This window comes from Schistocerca cancellata, chromosome 1 (assembly GCF_023864275.1).
Source record: "Schistocerca cancellata isolate TAMUIC-IGC-003103 chromosome 1, iqSchCanc2.1, whole genome shotgun sequence".
NCBI lineage: Eukaryota > Metazoa > Arthropoda > Insecta > Orthoptera > Acrididae > Schistocerca > Schistocerca cancellata.
Window position 1 is genome coordinate 333,335,934 of NC_064626.1, and position 22,875 is coordinate 333,358,808.

Here is a 22,875-nt window from a genome sequence, read left to right on the forward strand (position 1 = left end):
AGTCAGATGAATACTGATGGTTGATTCAAAAAAGTTCACTATATATATTTACACATATATGTTTGCATGTTGGTGGATAATCATCAACTTCTATCCTAATGAAATATTTGACTGTATAATCCAATGAAAAACAAATGATAGTATAACATTTACATTTGATCATTAACATTCTACCGAGAGAGGTGGGCAGTGGTTAGCACACTGGACCCGCATTCAGGAGGACGGCAGTTCAATCCCGCGTCCAGCCATCCTGATTTACGTTTTCTGTGATTTCCCTAAATTGCTTCAGGCAAATGCCAGGATGGTTCCTTTGAAAGGACACAGCTGACTTCCTTCCCCATTCTTCCCTAATCCAATGAGACCGATGACCTCGCTGTTTGGTCTCCTCCCACAAATCAACCCAAAAAACCATTAACATTGGGTGCAGCTATGGATCTGTCAGTGGCCAAACACATTCTACAAAACAGGAACTAATCATCTTATCATTCCAATGGTATAAATGTCATAACATATATGGTGCTTCTTTCGAATGAAACCATTCCATGATCCCATTGTTCCAGATGTTTGATTTTCATTTGACTACCCCTCACACATCAGTTACAGGTTTTTTCAAGCTAGTTCTACATTGTTTTTATTAAAGTGTTTTCAAAACCAGTTTCAAACAATTAACAACAGTGACAAAGTATAATGGAAGAATAAATCTTGGCAGAGAAATTTATTAATTATTAAACTACAATGACTGATAATGACAGACTAACTTTTACAATTTGTAAAATACGTATTTGATACAATGGTGGTTGCGTATTATTAAGGTCTGTGTACTGTCCAGCCTCATGGCAGGAGATTATGCCAGAAATTAAATTCATCATACTTCAAGTTGCTTTCAATAGATAAATTGACATCAAAATGCAGGTAAGCTTTTCCATCGGTGGTGTATGGAGTCCAGTATTGAGTAATCACTGAGTCCACAGTTGGTGTGGGATTTCTGAAACATAACATGAATGGGTTTTGCGTAGAAAGTTCTGAACAGTTAACTAATACAAAGAAATGGTAACTGCAAACCAAATGTATCATAGTGAGCAAGTGCCATTAGTAGCAGACTAGAGAAGATGAGCCTATTCATAACACATATACATCTATTACCTTCAACAGATAAAGGGGTTGAGGGGGGTGCAAGGTGGGATAGAGGAAGAAAAGTAAGAGAAGTAAATAAATCATAACATATAGCACTAGGAATCATCAGTATTTTTAAATTTTTAATAGAATTCATATTCATTATGTCATAATGTATTATGTAAAAGAGCAAAGGGCAACAAAATACTTATAGTTACTTTACATCCATACAATATTTATTGTCAACCGATGGATAAATAAAATAAATAAATAAATGCATGCACACACACACACACAACACACACACACACACACACACATACACAAGAGTGTTAGTTAAAACATGGTGCTCCTATTCATCATTATGTTTAAGCCGCACACATGCTGCCACCTTTAAGATATTTCAGTTGGAAACTTGTATCCTGTCGCGTTTCATAACATATTTACAATTTGTTCCTGGTCTTTGACTTTCTCCACACTGGCAAACATTTCTCGCAGTGTAATCACATTGTCTGTAATGCTATTTGTCATATAGTTTTTGTATCTTCTGCTACATTATCTCTAGCGGCAAGGAATTTGTAATGATATGTGGTGCTGCACTATTAATACTTGAAGAAGGTTCATGCAAACAAAATGAAAGGCCTTGTTGTCATTGGTATATGAAAACATACTACAGAACTGATGGTAATAACTTGTTAATGGAACTGAATATAGAAGACAGCTCTGATTTTCATAACTTCATTCAAATGTCTTCCACCAGTTTTAAATTTCTGGCAAAAAGAGATAAATTTCAGGAAAGCACCTATGGTGATCGAAAGGTTTGAACTAACTCCTGATCTTTTGACAATGGGATATTCACTTCAGAGCTTTGCATACTTAGTTCACATTTTGAAGCAAGTTATATTTCAAACAGTACCTAAAATCTATGGAGTCTTGGAAGAAGACCTGATGATTTATGTAATGGTAAATAAATGAAAAACATCATTAAATATACGTATTATTAAACTTTTATTTGGTTGGTATGATTCCACATAAATAAACAAAAATTATTTCATCGAGAATATCATCAGTTTCCAGTTTCTTATGAAAGTGACGGGGGAATTGTACCCTTTTGTACACAGCATCTAGTTCCCTTTACTTCATGACCATCATCACAAAACTGTGAAAGCAAATAGCTGAACCATATTACATTACACAACAGTGTTGCACATTGCTTGATGTTATACTGTTCACCCCTTTCCTTTTTTCTCATCAATACTGGGTGAGAAACAACTTTATTTTCTTTTCAACACAGCCAGAGCTAGTATAAAATGTACAGTAGTTCTCTGCAGAGTGTCTCTTTTGTGCTGTTCTTGTACTGCTTGATCTGCACGTTCCACAAGCAAACCTCAGCCTGGTACAACAATAGCACAATAACAACTAAACAGTCTGCTGCCTTTTCTACTCCATATTTTTTCCCAGAAAAACTCAATAGAACAAGTGAAAAGACAACACAGAGCAACTCTGTACACCAAATACAATGTGACACATAAACATGTGCTAGCATCGTGCAGCGGTGACATGGTATAGCTGGCCTGAAACATTGTTTCCTTTGATTTATGTCAACATTGCTATGGACAGTTGTTTCTGTGTTTCAAAGCATATTTCTAAACATATTTTCAAACAGTATCCACAAGTGGGAAGTGGAAATATGTTTTGAAAACATCTTTTGAGATCAGTGTGTATGCATCTTTACAGCTCGTCATGACTACATCCCTTCCATTAACATGTAGTGAATGTTACACTACAAATATTTTCATCTTACCTATTTTATATCAATCCAAATGTGAAAGTAAAGTTTATTCACTGGACCTTATTAACTTTAAGAAAACCATTATTTAACAACACACTTGTTACATTTCAAACAACATTCCAATGCGAATCTCCATTGCCCTTCACCTTCATCCATACATTTGGGCCAACATTGGCCAATATTTGTGGTACAATGCCCAAACATTCAAGACAACTTTCATTCGAATTCTCATAGATCCACTGTAAACATGTATGACAAATAGGTTGCAGGTGGTGCTTTTGCAGTTTTGAGCAAGAATTACAATATTTTATCATTAAAAAAACAAAAAGAGTGCTGAAAGTTGAAATAAGCAGTTCACATAATATGCAAAAAACTGGTGATTTCTCAAACTGGGGAACAATCAAGGATGGGGTGCCACACGGTTCGGTCTTGGGTCCTCTGCTGTTCTTAATATATATTAATGACTTGCTATTCTATATTCATGAAGATGCAAGGCTGGTACTTTTTGTCGATGACACAAGTATAGCTATCACACCCAACAGACAAGAATTAACTGGTGAAATTCTAAATGATGTTTTTCAGAAAATCATTAAGTGGTTCTCTGCAAATGGGCTCTCATTAAACTTTGACAAAACACAGTATATACAGTTCCACACAGTAAATGGAATGACACCATTAATAAATATAGACTTCAATCAGAAATCGGTAGCTAAGGTAGAATATTCAAAATTTCTAGGTGTTTGCATTGATGAGGGGTTGAACTGGAAAAAACACACTGAGGATCTGCTGCAACGTTTGAGTTCAACTACTTATGCTATTAGGGTCATTGCAAATTTTGGTGATAGGCATCTCAGTAAATTAGCTTACCATGCCTATTTTCATTCTCTGCTTTCATATGGCATCATATTCTTGGGTAACTCATCATTGAGTAAAAGAGCATTCATTGCACAAAAGTGTGTAATCAGATTAATTGCTGGACTCATCCAAGATCATCCTGCAGACACTTACTTAAAGAGCTAGGGATCTTCACTGTAGCCTCACTATATATGTATTCACTTATGAAATTTGTTATTAACAATCCAAACGAATTCAAAAGTAATAGCAGTGTACATGGCTACAACACTAGGAGAAAGGATGATCTTCACTATTCAAGGTTAAATCTAACTTTGGCTCAGAAGCGGGTAAATTATGCTGCCACAAAAGTCTTTGGTCACTTACCTAATAGCATCAAAAGTCTGACAGATAGCCATATAGCATTTAAAAGGAAATTAAAAGAATTTCTTAATGGCAACTCCTTCTACTCATTAGATGAATTTTTGGATATAGTAAGTGGGTAATTTCCTCAACCAACCCCCCCCCCCCCCCCCCAAAAAAAAGGTTATTAAGTGTCATATAATGTTTTGTGTAATGTAATATCTTGTATAGACACCTTATATTAACCTGACATGTTCCACATCATTATGAAGTGTCGTATTCATGATCTATGGAACAAGTAATAATCTAATCTAATCTAGTCACCAAGCAGCAGCAGGACACACACATAAAAGACTGTTGTGACTGGCAAGCTTTTGGAGCCAGTGGGTCCTTCTTCAGGCATAAGGGTTGAAGGGGAAGGAAGAAGGGTGAAGGAAAAGAACTGGAGAGGTCTAGGAAAATGGGTAGATATGGGAAAGTCTCCCAGAATCACAAGTCAGGAGAGACTTACTGTATGGGATGAGATGGACTGCATCAAATGAGATTTGAAAACTGAGAGTTTAAAGGTGGAAGACAGGTAAGATGCAAGACTGAGATTACTACTAAAACATTGTGCATGAGTTAATAAGAGTGAGAAGCTAAGCACATTTTTTGAATAGTCTCATGGCTGTACTTGTGGGTAAGAGTCTCAGTTTCTTTATCTCAAATGTTACCTTCCTTCCATTTGTTATTTGATGCTGCTGCGGTGTCGAGGTGTCTGTGACCTATGTCTCTTGCTTTTTGCTGCCTGTCTTCCAGAAGCCCAGTGCTCTGTGGTGTCAGTATGGGCCAGAATCAGGTCTTCAATGAAGAAGGTTGTGTCTGCCAAAATGTAGGTTATTCCCTTTTGCATGTATTTTAAGATGTTTGATGTTCTTCTCAGGTAGGCTGAGTATGTAAGGTGTCTCCATATAACTTGCATGTCATGATACAAAGGGCCAAACCTTTATGGTGAACAGTCTCAGGACAGATTAAGCTTATCTATTCTTGATATTTTAGAACCTTTGACTGTTAATTGAATGTAAATACATAAAACTGCAACCAGACAATTTTTGAATGATTATTTATTATTCTATGAACCAGTTTTCAGACCTTTTCAGGTTCATCTTCAGATGGTTTTCTGGAAGTTACATCACTATTTCTAGCTAATGCTGGGTGCTGGCTCTGTGACAAGAAGATGGAACATGCTTTAATGTATCTCCATGACTATTGTTTGTCTGTCAATATGAATGCCAAATTTGCTAATTAAAGTGTGTTCCATCTTCTTGTCACAAAGCCAGCACCCAGCATTAAGCTAGAAATAGTGATGTAACTTCCAGAAAACCATCTGAAGATGAAACTGAAAAGGTCTGAAAACACGTTCATGGAATAATAAATAACTATTCAAAAAAGTGACTCATTGCAGTTTTTTGTATTTACAGTTGCAGTATAGTTCTTATGGACAGTAGACTATGTTTCTCTATCTCAGAGGTTGTCTTCCTTCCATTGGTCATCTGTTGTTGATAGGGTGTCAAGGATTCCATGATATATGTATCCAGCTTTTTGCTACCAGTCTTCCAGAAGTCCCTGTATTGTTGATATCAGGGTGTTGGCTGTCATCCAATTTTGAATGAAGTAGCTTGCAACAACCAAGATGTAGGTTATTCCGGTTTGCATAAATTTTAAGATGGTGGTCTATGGGTAGTGTCTTTGAATAGTAATCAAAATGTCCTTTGTCCTGGTTTCAAACCCTGCCACCACTTAAATTTTGCTTAAAAGTAATCAGAATTGCTGGCTGAAGATTTCCAGCATAAGAAGTTACCCTCATTCTGCCAACAATATTGCCAAAGAGGGTGATATTGACCACTGTATTGACTTCTATATCATGCAGGCTTTTGTTTGTTTGGTTATAACAGCTCAGTGTCAGTTAGACCATCAGCGTGAGTGCACCGCTAGTTCCTGCTACTAATAAGGTGAGTGCACCATTCGATTGTTACATATTTTTACGAGCTTCAAACAAGAGCAACTGCTGTAATGGATAGGTATTATGATTGTTGTGTACAGATGTGACAGGGGCTTCAAATTGATTCCATATTATTAGACTTCCAGAAGGGTTTCGACGCCATTCCTTACAAGCTTCTTCTAACCAAACTGTGTGCCTATGGAGTATCACCTCAGTTGTTCAAGTGAATTCATGATTTCCTGCCAGAAAGGTCACAGTTCGTAGTAATAGATGGAAAGTCATCGAGTAAAACAGAAGTAATATCTGGCATTCCCAAGGAAGTGTTATAGGCCCTCTAACGTTCTTGATCTATAGTAACAACATAGGAGACAATCTGAGTAGCCGTCTTAGATTGTTTGCAGATGATGCTGTCATTTACCATCTTGTAAAGTCATCAGATGATCAAAACGAATTGCAAAATTATTTAGATAAGATATCTGTATGGTGTGAAAAGTGGCAACTGACCCTGAATAAAGAAAAGTGTGAAGTTATTCACATGAGTACTAAAAGAAATCAGCTAAATTTCAATTACGTGATAAGTTACACAAATCTGAAGGCTGTAAATTAAACTAAATACTTAGGGATTACAATTACAAATAACCTAAATTGGGAAGATCACATAGATAATATTGTGGGTAGAGCAAACCAAAGGTTGCGATTCATTGGCAGAACACTTAGAAGGTGCAATAGGTCTACCAAAGAGACTGCTTACACTATGCTTGTCTGCCCTGTTCTGGAGTATTGCTGTGAAGTGTGGGACCCGCATCCGGTGGGACTGACAGATGACATTGAAAAGGTACAGAGAAGGGCAGCTTGTTTAGTCTTATTGCGAAATAGGGGAGATAGTGTCACAGACATGATACGTGAATTGGAGTGGCAATCATTAAAACAATCATCACTCTTCCAATTGCGAAAACATTCTGTTGGTACCCACCGACATAGGGAGAAATGATCATCATGATAAAATAAGAGAAATCAGGGCTTGCACAGAAAAATTTAAGTGCTTGTTTTTCCCGTGTGCCATTCAATAGTGGAACGGTAGAGAGACAGCATGAAGGTGGTTCATTGAACCCTCTGGCACTTTATTGTGAATAGCAGAGTAATCATGTAGATGTAGAAGTGTTGACAAGAATAATATACAGAAGACTGGAAAAGAAAATTGAGGATATGTTAGATGATGATCAGTTTGACTTTAGGAAAGGTAAAGTCACTGGAGAGAGGCATTTCTGACATTGTGGCTGGTAATGGAAACACAACTAAAGAGAAATCAAGACACATTCACAGGATTTGTTGACCCAGAAAAAGCATTTGATGATGTCAAATCATGCAAGATGTTCAAGAGTCTGAGGAAAATAAGAGTAAGTTATAGGGAGAGGTGGGTAATATACAACATGTACAAGAGCTAAGAGGGAATAGTAAGAGTGGAAGACCAAAACCGGGGTTCCCAGATTAAAAAGGATGCAAAACAGGGATGTAGCCTTCCTCCCCTACTGTTCAATCTATACACTGAAGAAGCAATGATGGAAATAAAAGAAAGATTGAAGAATAGAATTGTAATTGAAGTTTAAAGGATATCAGTGACAAGACTTGCTGATGAGAATGCTATCCTTGGTGGAAGTGAAGAAGAACTGCAGTACCTGTTGAACGGGATGAACACTCTAATGAGTCAGAGTATTAGTTGAGAGCAAATTGAAGAAAGACAAAAGTAATGAGAAGTAGCAGAAATGAAATGAATGAGAAACTTAATACCAGAAATGTGGCCCAGGAGTAGAAGATTTCATCTAATTAGGCTGGAAAATAACATACAATGAATGCAGAAAGGAAGACATAAAAAATACACTAATACTGGCAAATAGGTCATTCCTGACCAAGAGAAATCTAATAGTGTCCAACATATGCCTTGATTTGAGAAAGAAATTTCTGATGATGTATGTTTGGAGCACAGCATTGTATGTTAGTGAAACACTGACCATGGGAAAAGCAGAACAGAAGAGAATCAAAGCATTTCAGATGAGTACTACAGACAGATGATGAAAATTAGGTAGGATGATAAGGTAAGGAATAAGAAGGCTCTAAACATAATTGGAGAGAAAAAGAATATGTGGAAAACACTGACCACAAGAAGGGACAGGATGACAGAACATCTGTTAAGACATCAGGGAATAACATCCATGGTACTAGAGGGAGCTGCAGAGAGTAAAAACTGTAGAGGAAGGCAGAGACTAGGAATGCACCCAACAAATAATTGAGGACCTAAGTTGCAAGTGCTACTCTGAGATGAAGAGGTTGTCACAGGAGAACAATTCATGGTGGGTCACATAGGCTGGTTCGGTTTCCTTTAATAGTTTGATATCTGAATGTGTTAGGTGTTTCCATATAACTTCTATGTTATTTGATGCAAAGGGCCCAGCCTTTATGTTGAATAGTCTCAGGACACTTTTTATGGATGGTAGACTCAGTTTCTTTATCTCAGAGATTGTCTGCATCACTCTTGATACTCTGTATTTAGTGAACTTGGAAAATGTATTGCCTATCACTTGCTGTGTAATTCATAGGTATTTGTAGCTTTTGAGTCTTTTCAGTTCTTGTTTCCCAAGTACTAATCAAGCCTGACATTGCTTAACTTCGGTGACCGGATGTGAACCGGTGTTACCACTGTGATGAGGTCATTGGCACTTTATCTGTTGAACCTCTTCATAATGTTGGGGGTCAAAATTATTTCCATTCACCTCTATAGACCTGTCCAGAGTTTCACAGTTTGTAGCATTGCTTCTTTTGTTAACTTGTACAAGATATTGTTTGAGCAATCTGCTTTATGGAATTTGTTTCTTTCAGTTGTCTGCCAGACTTCATATTCTGCTATCTGTTCCTTTTCAGTTAAGGAGATTGTTCTCTTGATTTGATAATGTGAGGTCTTCTTCTGGAGCAAGTTTACCAAGCAGTTTTTCCATACTGTCATAGAGATAGTTGGAGTCATCTCTGTTCTCCATGAGTTCAGACATTTATAGGGCTTTGCTTCTGCTTCCTGTAGTAATTTTTCTTTCTTGATCTGAATTATTATTATTTCTTTTTTTATCCAAGAGTGTGCTATATTGTGTTATTTTTCCATATTGCTGCATCTTGGATTTTTGAGTTTTTCTTGTCCTGCTCATTCAGTTTTTCCAGGACGAGTATCTTCTTATGTAGCTTTCACTGTCAAACCAGAGTTTGCTTTTCTCTTTGTTGGTTGAGGGGATGATGATTACATCAGGAACTCAGTTAAGTTTTGCAGTCACTCATTAGTGTTGCCTCTTTCTAATATATCAACAAAAATAATCAATTTTCAATTTTTGAAAACATAATGAATTTGGAGAGATAAAAAAATCTACTCACCAAGAGGGGGCAGGAGAACATGCACACATATAATGGTTAAGCCAGTGGCTCCTTCTTATGGTAGAAGGCTGAAGGGGAAGGAAGAGGGATGAAGAGAAAGGACTGGTGAGGTTTAGGAAATTGGCAGAGTTCGGAAACGTCCCCTATAACCCCAGGCCTTTTCTTTTCATTCCATTCAGTAAGTCTCACCTGACCCAGGATTCTGGGCAACTTTTCCAAACGTTGCCAGTCATTTTTCTTCATCCCTCTTCCTTTCCCCCTCAAGTCTTCTGCCAGAAGAAGGAACCAATTGCTCTGAAAGCTTGCAAATTTTCTTAACCCTTATATGCGTGTGTTCTCCTGCTGCTGATTGGTGAATAGATTGTTTATTTATCCAGTTACATAATACTGCCTATTTCTAAGTATTTATTTAACCTTTTTTTCTGCGTCGTCCCCAGAAGCCATAATAAATTTGAGGAAAGGCATTATTCCAGCAAGCTATGTTTAAGTGTTTTCTTTCCACTTCTAGTTTTGGGCACTGCTCATTGTCAAGTGTATCTAAAATATAGTAACACACCACTAAATCAAGAGAAGAGAACTAAAATATGAAAATCAAACAACTACATTGGTTGTATAGTTATACAAATATAGTAGTCACCTAAAGTAACAAATGTGAATGCATCATTGTTGTTTCTTTGAAAAAATTGTATGCCATGCATATGGTCATAATCTAAAGTATAAATTGCACAACATGACAGTGCTTTTGAATATGATAACAGCATTATGTTATTAAAATGTCACATCTGGCCAGAAGCACCAAGGAAACAAACCTTGTAATGTTTACCAATGTGGAAATGCAATGAGTTACTATCCCGAAATCAAACACTTCCACTATATATTTCAATACATATGTATATTTAAGTACAAGCACCTACACGTGTATATACAAGAAGTCATATAAACAGATTTAATCATCTCAAACTTTTCACCGAAAGAATTTGTGAGCAGAGATAGAGTCCCTATTTGAGGGTTGATGTCTTATATGGACACCACGATGCCACACAGTCCCCCCCCCCCCCCCCCCACAGTATGGAGTACTTGTAATTAGTCCTGGGGAGAGGGTGGCATGTAGCATCTGCGTCATATTCAAGGACGTTCTGTGGTCTGGGGGCTGGATGATTCGTACCTTCATGTTGTCCAGTGATGAAGTTGATGGTGGAACACGAAGTGGTTGATCCATCACAAAATTCTGCAGAAGGCGTGGTCAGGTGGGTTGATGGCCAGATCAAGAAAAAGCTGATGGGCCAAAATGTGGAGAAGAACCAATGTATGGAGACGTGATTCGAATCTCGCTGAGTGAAGAGATGAAGGGATGTAGAATGGCAGGGTCACAATGTTAACACTGTAGTACCTCAACTTGCAGATGCTCATCTGATAACGGAGGGTTTGTGTCCAACAGAAGGACGACGATGGTGTGTGTGTGTGTGTGTGTGTGTGTGTGTGTGTGTGTGTGTGTACATGCGCACACATGTTTGTCTACTGTTGACAATGGCCTTAATGGCTGAAAGCTATAATTGTGAGAGTCTTTTTATTGTGGCTATCTGTGACTTAGCATCTCTGTTATATGGTGTGTAGCAACTTGCCTTCTCATAATATTGTAATTTATAGTAAACATTACAAGGTGCTTCTGGTGAAATGTGACATTTTAATAGCATAGTAATGCTATTATTGTTGAAATCACTTTCATGTCATGCACCTTATATTTCAGATGCTGACTGTTGGGACTTCCTAGCTAGAGAGTTTCAGAGTGCTCAAGAAAGCAGGTCTAAACTACAAAGATCTGCTGGTGATACAGGGCTTCTGTAGAAGTGAAGTGGCTGTGATTAGAAATTTTCTTCAGGAACAGGAAGCAAAAAATTGAAAAGGTATGAGACATGGGATGTACTTTTTTTTTCTCTTATATTCGGTACTTACATGCAGAAGTTATGGATGAATTTGTGAAATTGTTGAGGTTAGGATAAAAATTAATGGGCAGAAAATAGAAATGCTGCATTATGCAGATGGTATTTCTGTGGTCATGGAGATGAAAGAACCTCTAGGGAAGGTCTTCAGCACAATGGAAAGGATTTTCTGTAGCCAGTATCAGATGAAAATTAAAGAAGCCAGTGTGGATAAAAGAAAGAAGATATGCAGTGATTGACATCAGAAGCTGCTTTACACAACTAAAAAATGCATTATATGATGAGAACAAAGAAAAAGACCAATTTAAAAATGAAAAATTGTTACTTAACATAAAGAACACACATTAAGTTGCAGATAGGCACAATTAAAAGACACTTACACACACTAGCATAAAGCTTTCGGACACAAATTTGAAGTTAGAGGGCAAAAAATAACTCCCAGATAAGAAAGGAGTCAACAGCCACACAAAATAGGTGGCACCACCTGTTAATACTATATAGGTCACAAGTGAAAGACTAAAGTAATGGTATGTGCTGCTGAAGAAGAATATGAACCTTTAAGAATATGAACTGGAAGAGAGGAGCCAGAAATGTTACAAGAATTTACCTATTTGGGAAGCAGGATTATAAGGGATGGTAGAAGCCAGAAAGGAAGTGTGAGCTGAATATGAAACGACAAAATTGCTTATAATTTAAGAAAGAACTTATTCACCAGTGAGAACATCATTCTGAAATAAGGACTCGATTATGAAAGCATTTTTTTGGAATGTGGCTCTAGATGAGTCTGAAACTTGGACAGTAGGAAAACAAGAGCAAAGATGGCTAGTATCCTTGGAGATTTGGTGGTACAGAAGAATGATGATGATGAGCTGGAGACACAGTGTTACTAATGAAGAAGCATTGAGAAGAGCACAGAAAACCAGAGCTCTGTGGAGACACATCCCAAGAAGAGAGAAACTCATAGGACATGTTTTAAGACACAATAGCATTTTTGGAGCAATAGTAGGATGAACCATGAAAGAAAGGAATCACTGGGGATGACCAAGGATGCCATATATGCAGTAGATTATGAATGATGTGAAATGCTGTACATATATAGAAATGAAGAGGAAGGTAGACATATGAGGCAGTTGAAATATTGCTGCAAATTAGTCTCAGGATTGAATAACAAAGATAGAGAGTATATGTCACTTCTGGTACATGTGCATGTGAACACTAGCTGTTAACAAATACTTTTACCGCATGGAACTGTCTTTTCAACACAGAGCTGATATTAGATCACAACTGATGATATGGATTTGGGAATGTGAAGCTGCATTGTCTTTGTATTAACTTACCCGTATCTAGCAAAATTTGTCCACATCTGTATCAACCTGCTCCTCGTAATAGCTCCTTCAGACCCTGGTTGCAGATTCTCACCTCCTCCCCAATGGAACATGTAGTTGGCTTCATTACCGTGGCCAGCACCTGTAAGTCGTACAAGAAAACAAATAGTATAAAATCATATGCAGTTCCATTTCTTAAGTATATTTTGTTCAGAAAGTAATTTAAGATATTGTAATTTCATAGTGGATGTATTTGTAGTTTATGCTCCAACAGTGTCAGAATGTGAGAGATATAAATAATTCATAAATAATAATATTTATAGGAAATATAAATTGTATTTGTTCAAATGTTTCTTGAATAAAAGATACAGCATATACTTACACAGTTTAAATATTATTCGAAAATAAACTATTAAAAACACACAGAAAATTTCAAGCTTCCATACGTTACAATGAAATTCAATTTGAGTTGTGTGCATCTGTAGGTCTGTATTCTAAATGGCAACTGATTTTGAATAAAAGTGCTGTGAATTATTGCTCTTCTGTAAACATTAACACTGTAACATTTCATGACATACCAGCACATTATCAAGAGAACCTACATATAGATGTGTCAGAACATTATCAGAAATATTATTTTATCAGTTTATTTCTTCAGTATACATGATAAAATCAGACTCTGACTCAGGACAGCATAACATGTGTAATGTGTACTGCTTACACATCACCCAAACAATTGCAATGTAATGATGCATGCCACACAAAAATAACTGGAATCTATCCATTACCACTACAGTCACCACTACTAGCACCATCCCCCTGGTGGTTCTGTTAATATATGGTGGACAACATATGAAACTGTGGAATACATCAGAATGCGTAATACTATGTTTATCAGGGCCAACATGACTTTATTACAAATATATGTATACTTGAAACAAACGCACCTCATGCACACATGACTGCCAGCTCTGGCAGCTCAGCCCAGAATGTTGGCTCAAGATGCCGGAGTTGGTGGTCACGTGCGTGTGAGTTGTGCTTGCTTATGTGAATGAATAGTGTGTGTTTCTCTTGTGGTATTGTAGCCATAGGGTACTACATTTTTGCATTACTTCAAGTACAAGGTTTTACATTTCTGAACATTTAAAGCAATTTTGTCTTTTTTTAAGCCTCTTTTCAGCAACCACAGTTACACAAGTAATGTAGCCAGTGCACCATCTTTTGTGACTGTATAAAAGTGTTGTTTATACCATACATGTTTCATATCATTTCAAGCATCTTCAGTGGTCACTGTAACAATGTGGTTTTCTGTACAAATCTTTTCTCCAAGATCATAAACAGTTCTCATGTTTTAAATTACTACTATTAAACAATACAAAATTTCAATTATTTATTTGAAACACAAGAAATGTTTACAGTACTGGCAAACAGATTTGTAAGGAAAAACACAACATAACAGCAACCACTGAAAGTGTTTTTAAACAAAGAAAAACACATATGATCTAAATAAGACTTTTATTACAGTTACAAAAGATGGTGAATAACACACATTACTCATATTTACAGCAAACTGCCAATTTTTGCATCACTCTGAAATCCTGTCAATGGTAGTTCTGTGAAACACTTCTACCACACTGCATTTAAATGGGTGTGCCCTGCATTTTCTTCCAACTACTGGGCACAGATTTTTGTTCAAGTGCTCTCTATATTTTATGTAGGATATGATAGAGATTCCATCATTCCCTCAGGCCTTGCGCAATTTTAGTGATTTCTGCTGTATTTCAGTGCCATTACATCTTCATAGTGGTGCCAGAATTATTTCCCTTTGTTAAGGGGTGTTTGAAAATAAGTTACCATTTCTCATTTTTATTTGTTATCCTCTGTTTACGTTCCTGTGCCATTCATGACTGTCTAGACACTAACTTTGGTGCCAGTGAGTGCTACAGCAAGTGATTAGAATGTCTCTTAATTTTTAGAGAGATCTTTCAGTGAGATTCTGCTAAGGTAATCATTTACTATTCACAGAAATTCAAAAGAAAACTGCAATAGAATTATTATTACCAGTTGCTTCTAGAATTTTTATGACTATCCACATTCAAGAATAGAAGATGCTTGTTAGTTGTTGCCGCGTGGGATTAACCGAGCCGTCTAAAGCGCTGCAGTCATGGACTGTGCTGCTGGTCCCGGCAGAGGTTCCAGTCCTCCTTCAGGCATGGGTGTGTGTGTTTGTCCTTAGGATAATTTAGGTTAAGTAGTGTGTAAGCTTATGGACTGATGACCTTAGCAGTTAAGTCCCATAAGATTTCACACACATTTGAACTTTTTTTTTGTTGGTTGTTGGCAAGTAGCTGTGGTCATTGTAAAAATTTCTCTACTATTACAGATGTAGGGAGCTGCTACTCATTGTTCAGTATTAATATTAAATATAAGTACTGAAGTAACAGCTATGGTACTAATTTTTATATGTTGAATTTAGGCAGTATACATGCAACTAATATCTGGGTGCTGATGACTTCGCAGTTGAGTGCCCCACAAACCAAACAACACAACTAATATCTTACTGTACAGTGATAATATAATACAGTTTACATAATTATTTTTCAGATGTATTGGTGTTTTTCTCTATGCTGAGATGAAGATGAAGAAAGCTCTTGAAGAGAACTGCTCCATCATGGATAATCCCACCCATGGTCTTTTATTGCATTATACGTAGAAATGACAACCAACAAGCTGTCTGTCTGCATGAAAGGCCACTGACAAACTGTTGCTGAACACACAATGACTGCTTCACAGCCTGTGCCATATGGACCCTTCTTATCAACACCAGCTTTTCTGAATTGCGCATGTGGGAACTTCCTCTGCAATACATCCTACGTTCCTGTAACACTCCTGGCCTCAACCTTTGTTAGTCACTGTCCTCATCCATCCAGCTCCCTCCCTGTTCTTATTCGAGCACTACACAGCCATATTTTACTGCCACATCCAGTCTTTTAATTTCTTTTTATTTCTCTCCTTTCCGCTACTGACCCCCTCTCCCCTCCGCACCTTCTCTCCTGCCCTCTGTCTAAACTGCAACACTTCACTGTCCACCACTCCCACCATACTATCCCTCCCCTCCCTCACCCCAGCCTCCTCCTTACCCCCACCCAGTTGCCACTCCCATCATGCACTGCTCTCAGTGTGGTTTCAGTTCACTGAGACTACAGACATGTGTACAAGTTGTGTTTGCATGTGTGTGTGTGTGTGTGTGTGTGTGTGTGTGTGTGTGTGTGTGTGTGTGTGTCTACTGCTAACAAAGTCCATTATGGCTGAAGGCTATAATTGTGTGAATTTTTTTGCTGTGCTTATTGCAACTCAGCATCTCCACTTTCCCTCTCTTGTATTGTTACATTCCATCCTGGATTTTCCATTGTTTAATTTTGATAATATTTAGACAATTGTGTGGAACATGATATCCTCATGCAAAGTGAAATTAGTCAATACAGCATATTCATGATTTTTATCATATTTGCATAGCAATAAACAGATTGCATCAGTTCCGGATTCATCACGTAACAAAAGATAATGTAAATTCAAAGCAGTTTCATAATGTTTGTCACAGACTTCTACACTGGGTCCTGAACAGATGGTAATAATTAAACTTGGATGAGACTGAGTACACAAACATTAATACTTTTGATAGAATACCAGAAATGGTAACAATGGAAATGTTGACAGGGATGTTAAAAGAAAATGCACTGAAGCCATCATTGTTTATGACATATATACCAACAACCTATGCACTGGTATCAAGTCCAGTAAAAGAGTGTTTGCAGTTGATCCTAGGATTATCTCAGAATAAGACTATTAGGTGATTATGGAACCCATCAGGAAGAATTTGCTACACTGATCAAAGATGGGTTGCAAATTTTAACAAGAGCCAGTTGGTTACCTTCTGCTCCACAAGATCAAAGGCAAAATTTATGTTGAGGTTACTTATTAAATAAAATTATTTTAAATCTCTCCATGTTTGACAACAAACTCCACTACTGCCATTATTAAAAGGAGGAGTCTCCATGCCAAACAAAGACCAACTCAAAGTGATGAGGCTTTTCAAGGGCTGCTCAGGGGAAGAGAATCAAGAAGCATGCATCTTCTTGATTAGGCTCATCAAGAGCGTTGCAATTACACATGCAGCTCATACCAATCTTGTCTGACCTCAGATCTTCAGAGTATCCATAAACAGCAATCAGATTTATCCATTTAAATCATGAGTTTGATAGTAGTGCCATTTACTTAAAAGGTGGCCTGAAATAGTTTTCATCAGAAATTTGGAAGAAAATTTGTGGATTAGTTGCTATGTGATGATGGATTACATGATTTCCACTTATTGTAAGCTGTAAATTTAGAAATGTACAATAACACAGAAGCAAGAAAACTTCATATTGTAATTTAAATTTAATGAGGACTAATAGAACTAAATTACAATGTATAGCATTATTATTTAGGAATTAACCATGGCGTCAACCCTAAGCCATCCTTCTTCCTCTCTGTACTTTGTGTGTGTGTGTGTGTGTGTGTGTGTGTGTGTGTGTGTGTGTGTAAGACTTGGCTGCACAGCTGTTTCACAATAGATAAATACCAGTACCCATTAATTTCCTTTGTTGTTATATATATATATTATCATGTTAAGATCACACACTACTCCAAATATAAAAACACCACTATATGGCCAGACCAGAACTGAAATGAATGGAGAGTGCTGCTATCCAAACAAATGTCAAATGTTCCAGAATGTTGTTGTTTACACAAACACTGAATAACATGGAGCATATAAACATTACAATCATAAGATAGTTCAAGAACCTTCCAGAAATAATACATATTAGATAACAAATAATTGCTGGCAGTTGGGTTTGAACTGATAACCTGCAGAATGCCAGCCTGTCATATACCTACTATGCCACACTGCAAGAACTAGAGCTTGTGGAACTGATCTCTCTCCTGGAGGAATGGGACCCCACTGTTTCACAAAATCTTATTGGAGTCATATACAGCTCTCTGAATGTAGACCTTATCAATGGCCTCTGCATGGCAACACTAGCAGATCCTCATCTCCTGGTGATGTCGTCACATCTTCTTCACTATATTGTGCATTGAAGATAGCCTCTCCGACCTCCCATCATGATTGTTGAGTGGATTTTCAGTTCCCTTGAACCTCTCATCATCAACTTGCGCCTCAGGACTGCAGTAGGGCTTCATATGGAAAACATGGATGATGTCTCTGCACTTTTGTCTTCTCAATCAAGGCTCATAAGCCTCAGCTTCATATGTGTTATTTGACAAGCAGTGAGAGATATGATATGGGCCAAACAAGCACTTTGGGAACTTTTCTGATTCTCCCAATTTCCACACAGACATAAAAATCCATCTGGGCAAAGCTTGACATTACAACACTTTTGTTCTTTCTCCTGAATGTCCAGGGTCTGTATGCAATGCAGTTACCTTACTACTTTGGCCCTGGCAGTGAGAAGTTTCACATAGTAATCTTGAGTATCATTTTGTTGAAATGAGGAGATTGTATTCATTGTCATATCTGCCTCATGACCATGGGAAAGAAAGAACATTGTAAAGCCTTGCTGCACTGTGTTGTATGTAAATGTCATGACATGCAGTACTGTATGCCAATCTCTCTCTCTGGCAACAACATGCATCAAGAGCATACTCGTCAACACCTTATAAGAGTACCGGTATTCTATAACATCGCTCATCTGTGGGTGCTAGACAGATGTTATCCTGAGGGTGATGCAATTTGAAATTACCTCTGATGCTAGTTTTGATTGGAAAAATTTTCCACAGTCATAGATTATCAGACAGGATGACCTATTATAGAAGGGTTCTTGCAATTTACAGAATTTCAGCAGTTGGAACAACTTTGGTGACAGCATGGCAAGTGATGTAGACAAAGCAGACTATTATTCATCAAATGGCAAATGTACCCAAGAGGTCAATTCCAATTTGCTGGAAAGGTACTTCTGCAGGCAGGATTGGTTGCTTACACAGTGTCTAAAGAGTCTGTAGAGACCTGGCCAATGATATCTACACCTGATTCTGGCTAGAGTCATCATGAATTCCAAGTGACAAAATGGTGGAGTGTCATGGGAATACTTCAGAATAGCTGGCTGTAGTTGAACTGGATGACAAGCAACCATTTCTGAGATGCTGGCGATATTTGTTAATTGGAATTCTCCTCTTTTTTGATTCCTTAAACCTCAAAGTTTTTATGGTTTTCAGCATTGCTGGATATCCTTCAACTCAGTAAAAATGTTATTTAGTACAGTGATGACTGAAATTTCATCCACATTTATGTGTTCTGCCAAAGGATTCCCTGAAAGGCATTGGCATCCTTGTCTTCGTGTCCATGTTTTGGTTGCCACTGTGATGTCATACTCCTGAAGTGAAGCTACTGAAAAGGAAATGAAGAGAATAAAATGTGCTCAGTAATATGTAGAGCATATATTTGGTTATGATGTTGATATAGTTATAAGTAATTTTGGGGTTTTTATTATTAACTGTTTCCTGGATGGTGTATTTACGTTGTGTAAAATGATTTGCACAGCTGATGTAAATGGAATTTAAGGTAGAAGTTTTATTTATATAAGTATTAGAGGAATTTTACTGTGATTTAGAAGATATGCATGGATGTACTGTATGTGTGAAAAATTTAAATGATTTATTTCTGACATATGTGTGGGAACATAGGAAAATTTAAGTGTATATAATGCTATTTTTGTTATCAAACATGGGGGAAGAATTTGGTTTTGGGGGCTTTAGATATCTGCATATATATGAATGCATTTATGTGGAGAAATGTTGAAAAGTAGAAAATAAGCAGCTGTGGTGCAGGACATAACCTATGAAGGTTAAGTTTGGTGCTCTGGGGTGAGATGAGTAGGGGGATATACACTGATTTATTTGTTCTCTCTTACTGTAATGTATAAACTTCGTACTCATATTCAAACTAAGGAAATCAGTGAATTTGTATGGGTATTTATGCAGCAGTGAGAGCAGGAATTAATTTGTTTAATGTAAATTCATACCTACAGAATACACATAAATTTACATTACGTTAGTTTCTAAACAGTGAACTCTGTTTTAAAATACAAATATGTGCTGTGGAGCATTTGCGTGTGTGTGTATGTGCATGTGTGTGCATCCACATGTGTGGGGTGTCCAAGTGGGTGTGCATGTGGGCATGCACATGAGCATGAGTGTGAGTCAGTGTAGGCACGTGCTCGCACATGTGTACATCTATCTGTGTCTGTGTGTGTGTGTGTGTGTGTGTGTGTGTGTGTGTGTGTGTGTGTGTGTGTGTGTTCAGTCAACATAAGAGTAATTGTTATTTAACTGCCATTGCATTCATAGTTAATACATTTTGTAGTCAACAAGAATAATTGTTTTTGATAACTGTCACAATCATAGTTAACACAGTAACCTGAGCTCAATGCCATAAGTGTTCTGGGGGAACTATCTCAATTACTATGCCTTAACAATCAGTTATTTTACCAACTAACTGAGTGGCCAGAACCAACAACCATTTCGGGCACTAAGGCACACACTAATAGCAGACACGGATTACTGAAGGATATACTTGTTTCACAACATTTGAATACTACCATATATGATAATGATGGAAACTGTCTTACTTTTTGTTCTGCCTTACAGCAGATCTTGTCATGGGGGAGGCCTTTTCAGAGAGGTCCACTGCATGAGAGTTTAGGAAAGTGATTCCAGTGGTGGTTTCTTGTTGCCTTCCACTGATGATGATGAAATGATAATGAGGTCAACACCACACTCAGTCCCTGAGCAGAGAAAATCTCCGACCCAGCTGGGAATCAAACCCAGAACCCTTCGCATGACAGATTGCCGCACTGACCACTCAGCTATCGGGGCGGACTATGGAAACTGAAGAAATGAAATAAAATTTGTGCCCTGGTTGGCACTTCAGCCTGGTTCTCCTTGCTTACTAGGCAGGTATGCTAGCCATTACACCACAACAGCAGTATAGATGACACAGCTGCATGGACTACACTAGTCCAATGCCTTCCATAACATAATGATGATGGCGTCATCTTGGGTAAAATATTCCGGAGGTAAAATAGTCCCCCATTCGGATCTCCGAGCGGGCTACTCAGAGGACGTTGTTATCAAGAGAAAGAAAACTGGCGTTCTACGGATCGGAGCTTGGAATGTCAGATCCCTTAATTGGGCAGGTAGGTTAGAAAATTTAAAAAGGGAAATGGATAGTTTAAAGTTAGATATAGTGGGAATTAGTGAAGTTTTGTGGCAGGAGGAACAAGACTTTTGGTCAGGCGAATACAGGGTTATAAATACAAAGTCAAATAGGGGTAATGCAAGAGTAGGTTTAATAATGAATAAAAAAAATAGGAATGCGGGTAAGCTACTACAAACAGCATAGTGAACGCATTATTGTGGCCAAGATAGACACAAAGCCCACACCTACTACAGTAGTACAAGTTTATATGCCAACTAGCTCTGCAGATGACGAAGAAATTGAAGAAACGTATGACGAAATAAAAGAAATTATTCAGATACTGAAGGGAGAAGAAAATTTAATAGTCATGGGTGATTGGAATTCGGTAGTAGGAAAAGGGAGAGAAGGAAATGTAGTAGGTGAATATGGATTGGGGGTAAGAAATGAAAGAGGAAGCCGCCTGGTAGAATTTTGCACAGAGCATAACTTAATCATAGCTAACACTTGGTTCAAGAATCATGAAAGAAGGTTGTATACAATGAAGAACCCTGGAGATACTAAAAGGTATCAGATAGATTATATAATGGTAAGACAGAGATTTAGGAACCAGGTTTTTAATTGTAAGACATTTCCAGGGGCAGATGTGGACTCTGACCACAATCTATTGGTTATGAACTGTAGATTGAAACTGAAGAAACTGCAAAAAGGTGGGAATTTAAGGAGATGGGACCTGGATAAACTGAAAGAACCAGAGGTTGTACAGACTTTCAGGGAGAGCATAAGGGAACAATTGACAGGAATGGGGGAAAGAAATACGGTAGAAGAAGAATGAGTAGCTTTGAGGGATGAAGTAGTGAAGGCAGCAGAGGATCAAGTAGATAAAAAGACGAGGGATAGTAGAAATCCTTGGGTAACAGAAGAAATATTGAATTTAATTGATGAAAGGAGAAAATATAAAAATGCAGTAAATGAAGCAGGCAAAAAGGAATACAAACGTCTCAAAAATGAGATCGACAGGCAGTGCAAAATGGCTAAGCAGGGATGGCTAGAGGATAAATGTAAGGATGTAGAGGCTTATCTCACTAGGAGTAAGATAGATACTGCCTACAGGAAAATTAAAGAGACCTTTGGAGAAAAGAGAACCACTTGTATGAATATTAAGAGCTCAAATGGAAACCCAGTTCTAAGCAAAGAAGGGAAAGCAGAAAGGTGGAAGGAGTATATAGAGCAGAGCTTAACAACTGGCCGGTTTTGAGCACGAGTACTCGCGTCTGCTCAGGCATGTGCTCGCGAGCAGGTGCAAGGTCGCAGAGTAGGGAGGGAGGGGAGGGAGGGGAAATGCGCGCGCACGTTTGAATGTGATCTCGCGTTCTTAGCAGATTTAACTAGCCATCTGAATGCTTTGAACATTTTACTACAAGGTAAAGATCTGCTAATTACTCATTTCATAGATCGAATACGAGCTTTTAAAATGCAATTGACACTTTGGGTGAGTCAGCTGGAAACAGGAAACCTAGCTCATTTTCCTAAAATATCATCCATGCAAGATGTTCACAAAGACTGTGAACGTTATTCACATAGTTTAGTTGTTCAGCGCTTTCAAGATCTGACAGCACTAGACAGTGATTTTGATCTGTTCTCTCCATATTCAGTGAATATTTAAGAGATTCATCCTGAGCTGCAGTAAGAAATTATTGACCTGCAGTGTGACAGAGAATACAGAGACAAATTTCAGAACAAGAAAAACATTTTGGAATTCTACAGACACTTCCCACAGGATAGATTTCCTCGTTTGCACAAACTGGTGGCTACAATAGTATCAATGTTTGGTTCCACGTATGTTTGTGAACAACTGTTCTCTGCAA

The 22,875-nt window shown here is 37.7% G+C and overlaps 1 protein-coding gene across 1 annotated transcript in view; it reads right to left on the minus strand.

Annotated features, from left to right (window-relative positions):
- Positions 1–685: 685 nt before the first annotated feature.
- The window catches only part of LOC126173379 (esterase FE4-like), a 124,298-nt gene continuing 102,108 nt past the window's right edge, over positions 686–22,875 (minus strand). The window contains exons 10-11 of the mRNA XM_049920952.1: positions 12,769–12,898; positions 686–985 (exon numbers count right to left, since the gene is read on the minus strand). Of these exons, the coding sequence (XP_049776909.1) occupies positions 832–985; positions 12,769–12,898 (284 nt within the window). The 3' untranslated portion in view covers positions 686–831. The remainder of the gene's footprint in view (positions 986–12,768; positions 12,899–22,875) is intronic.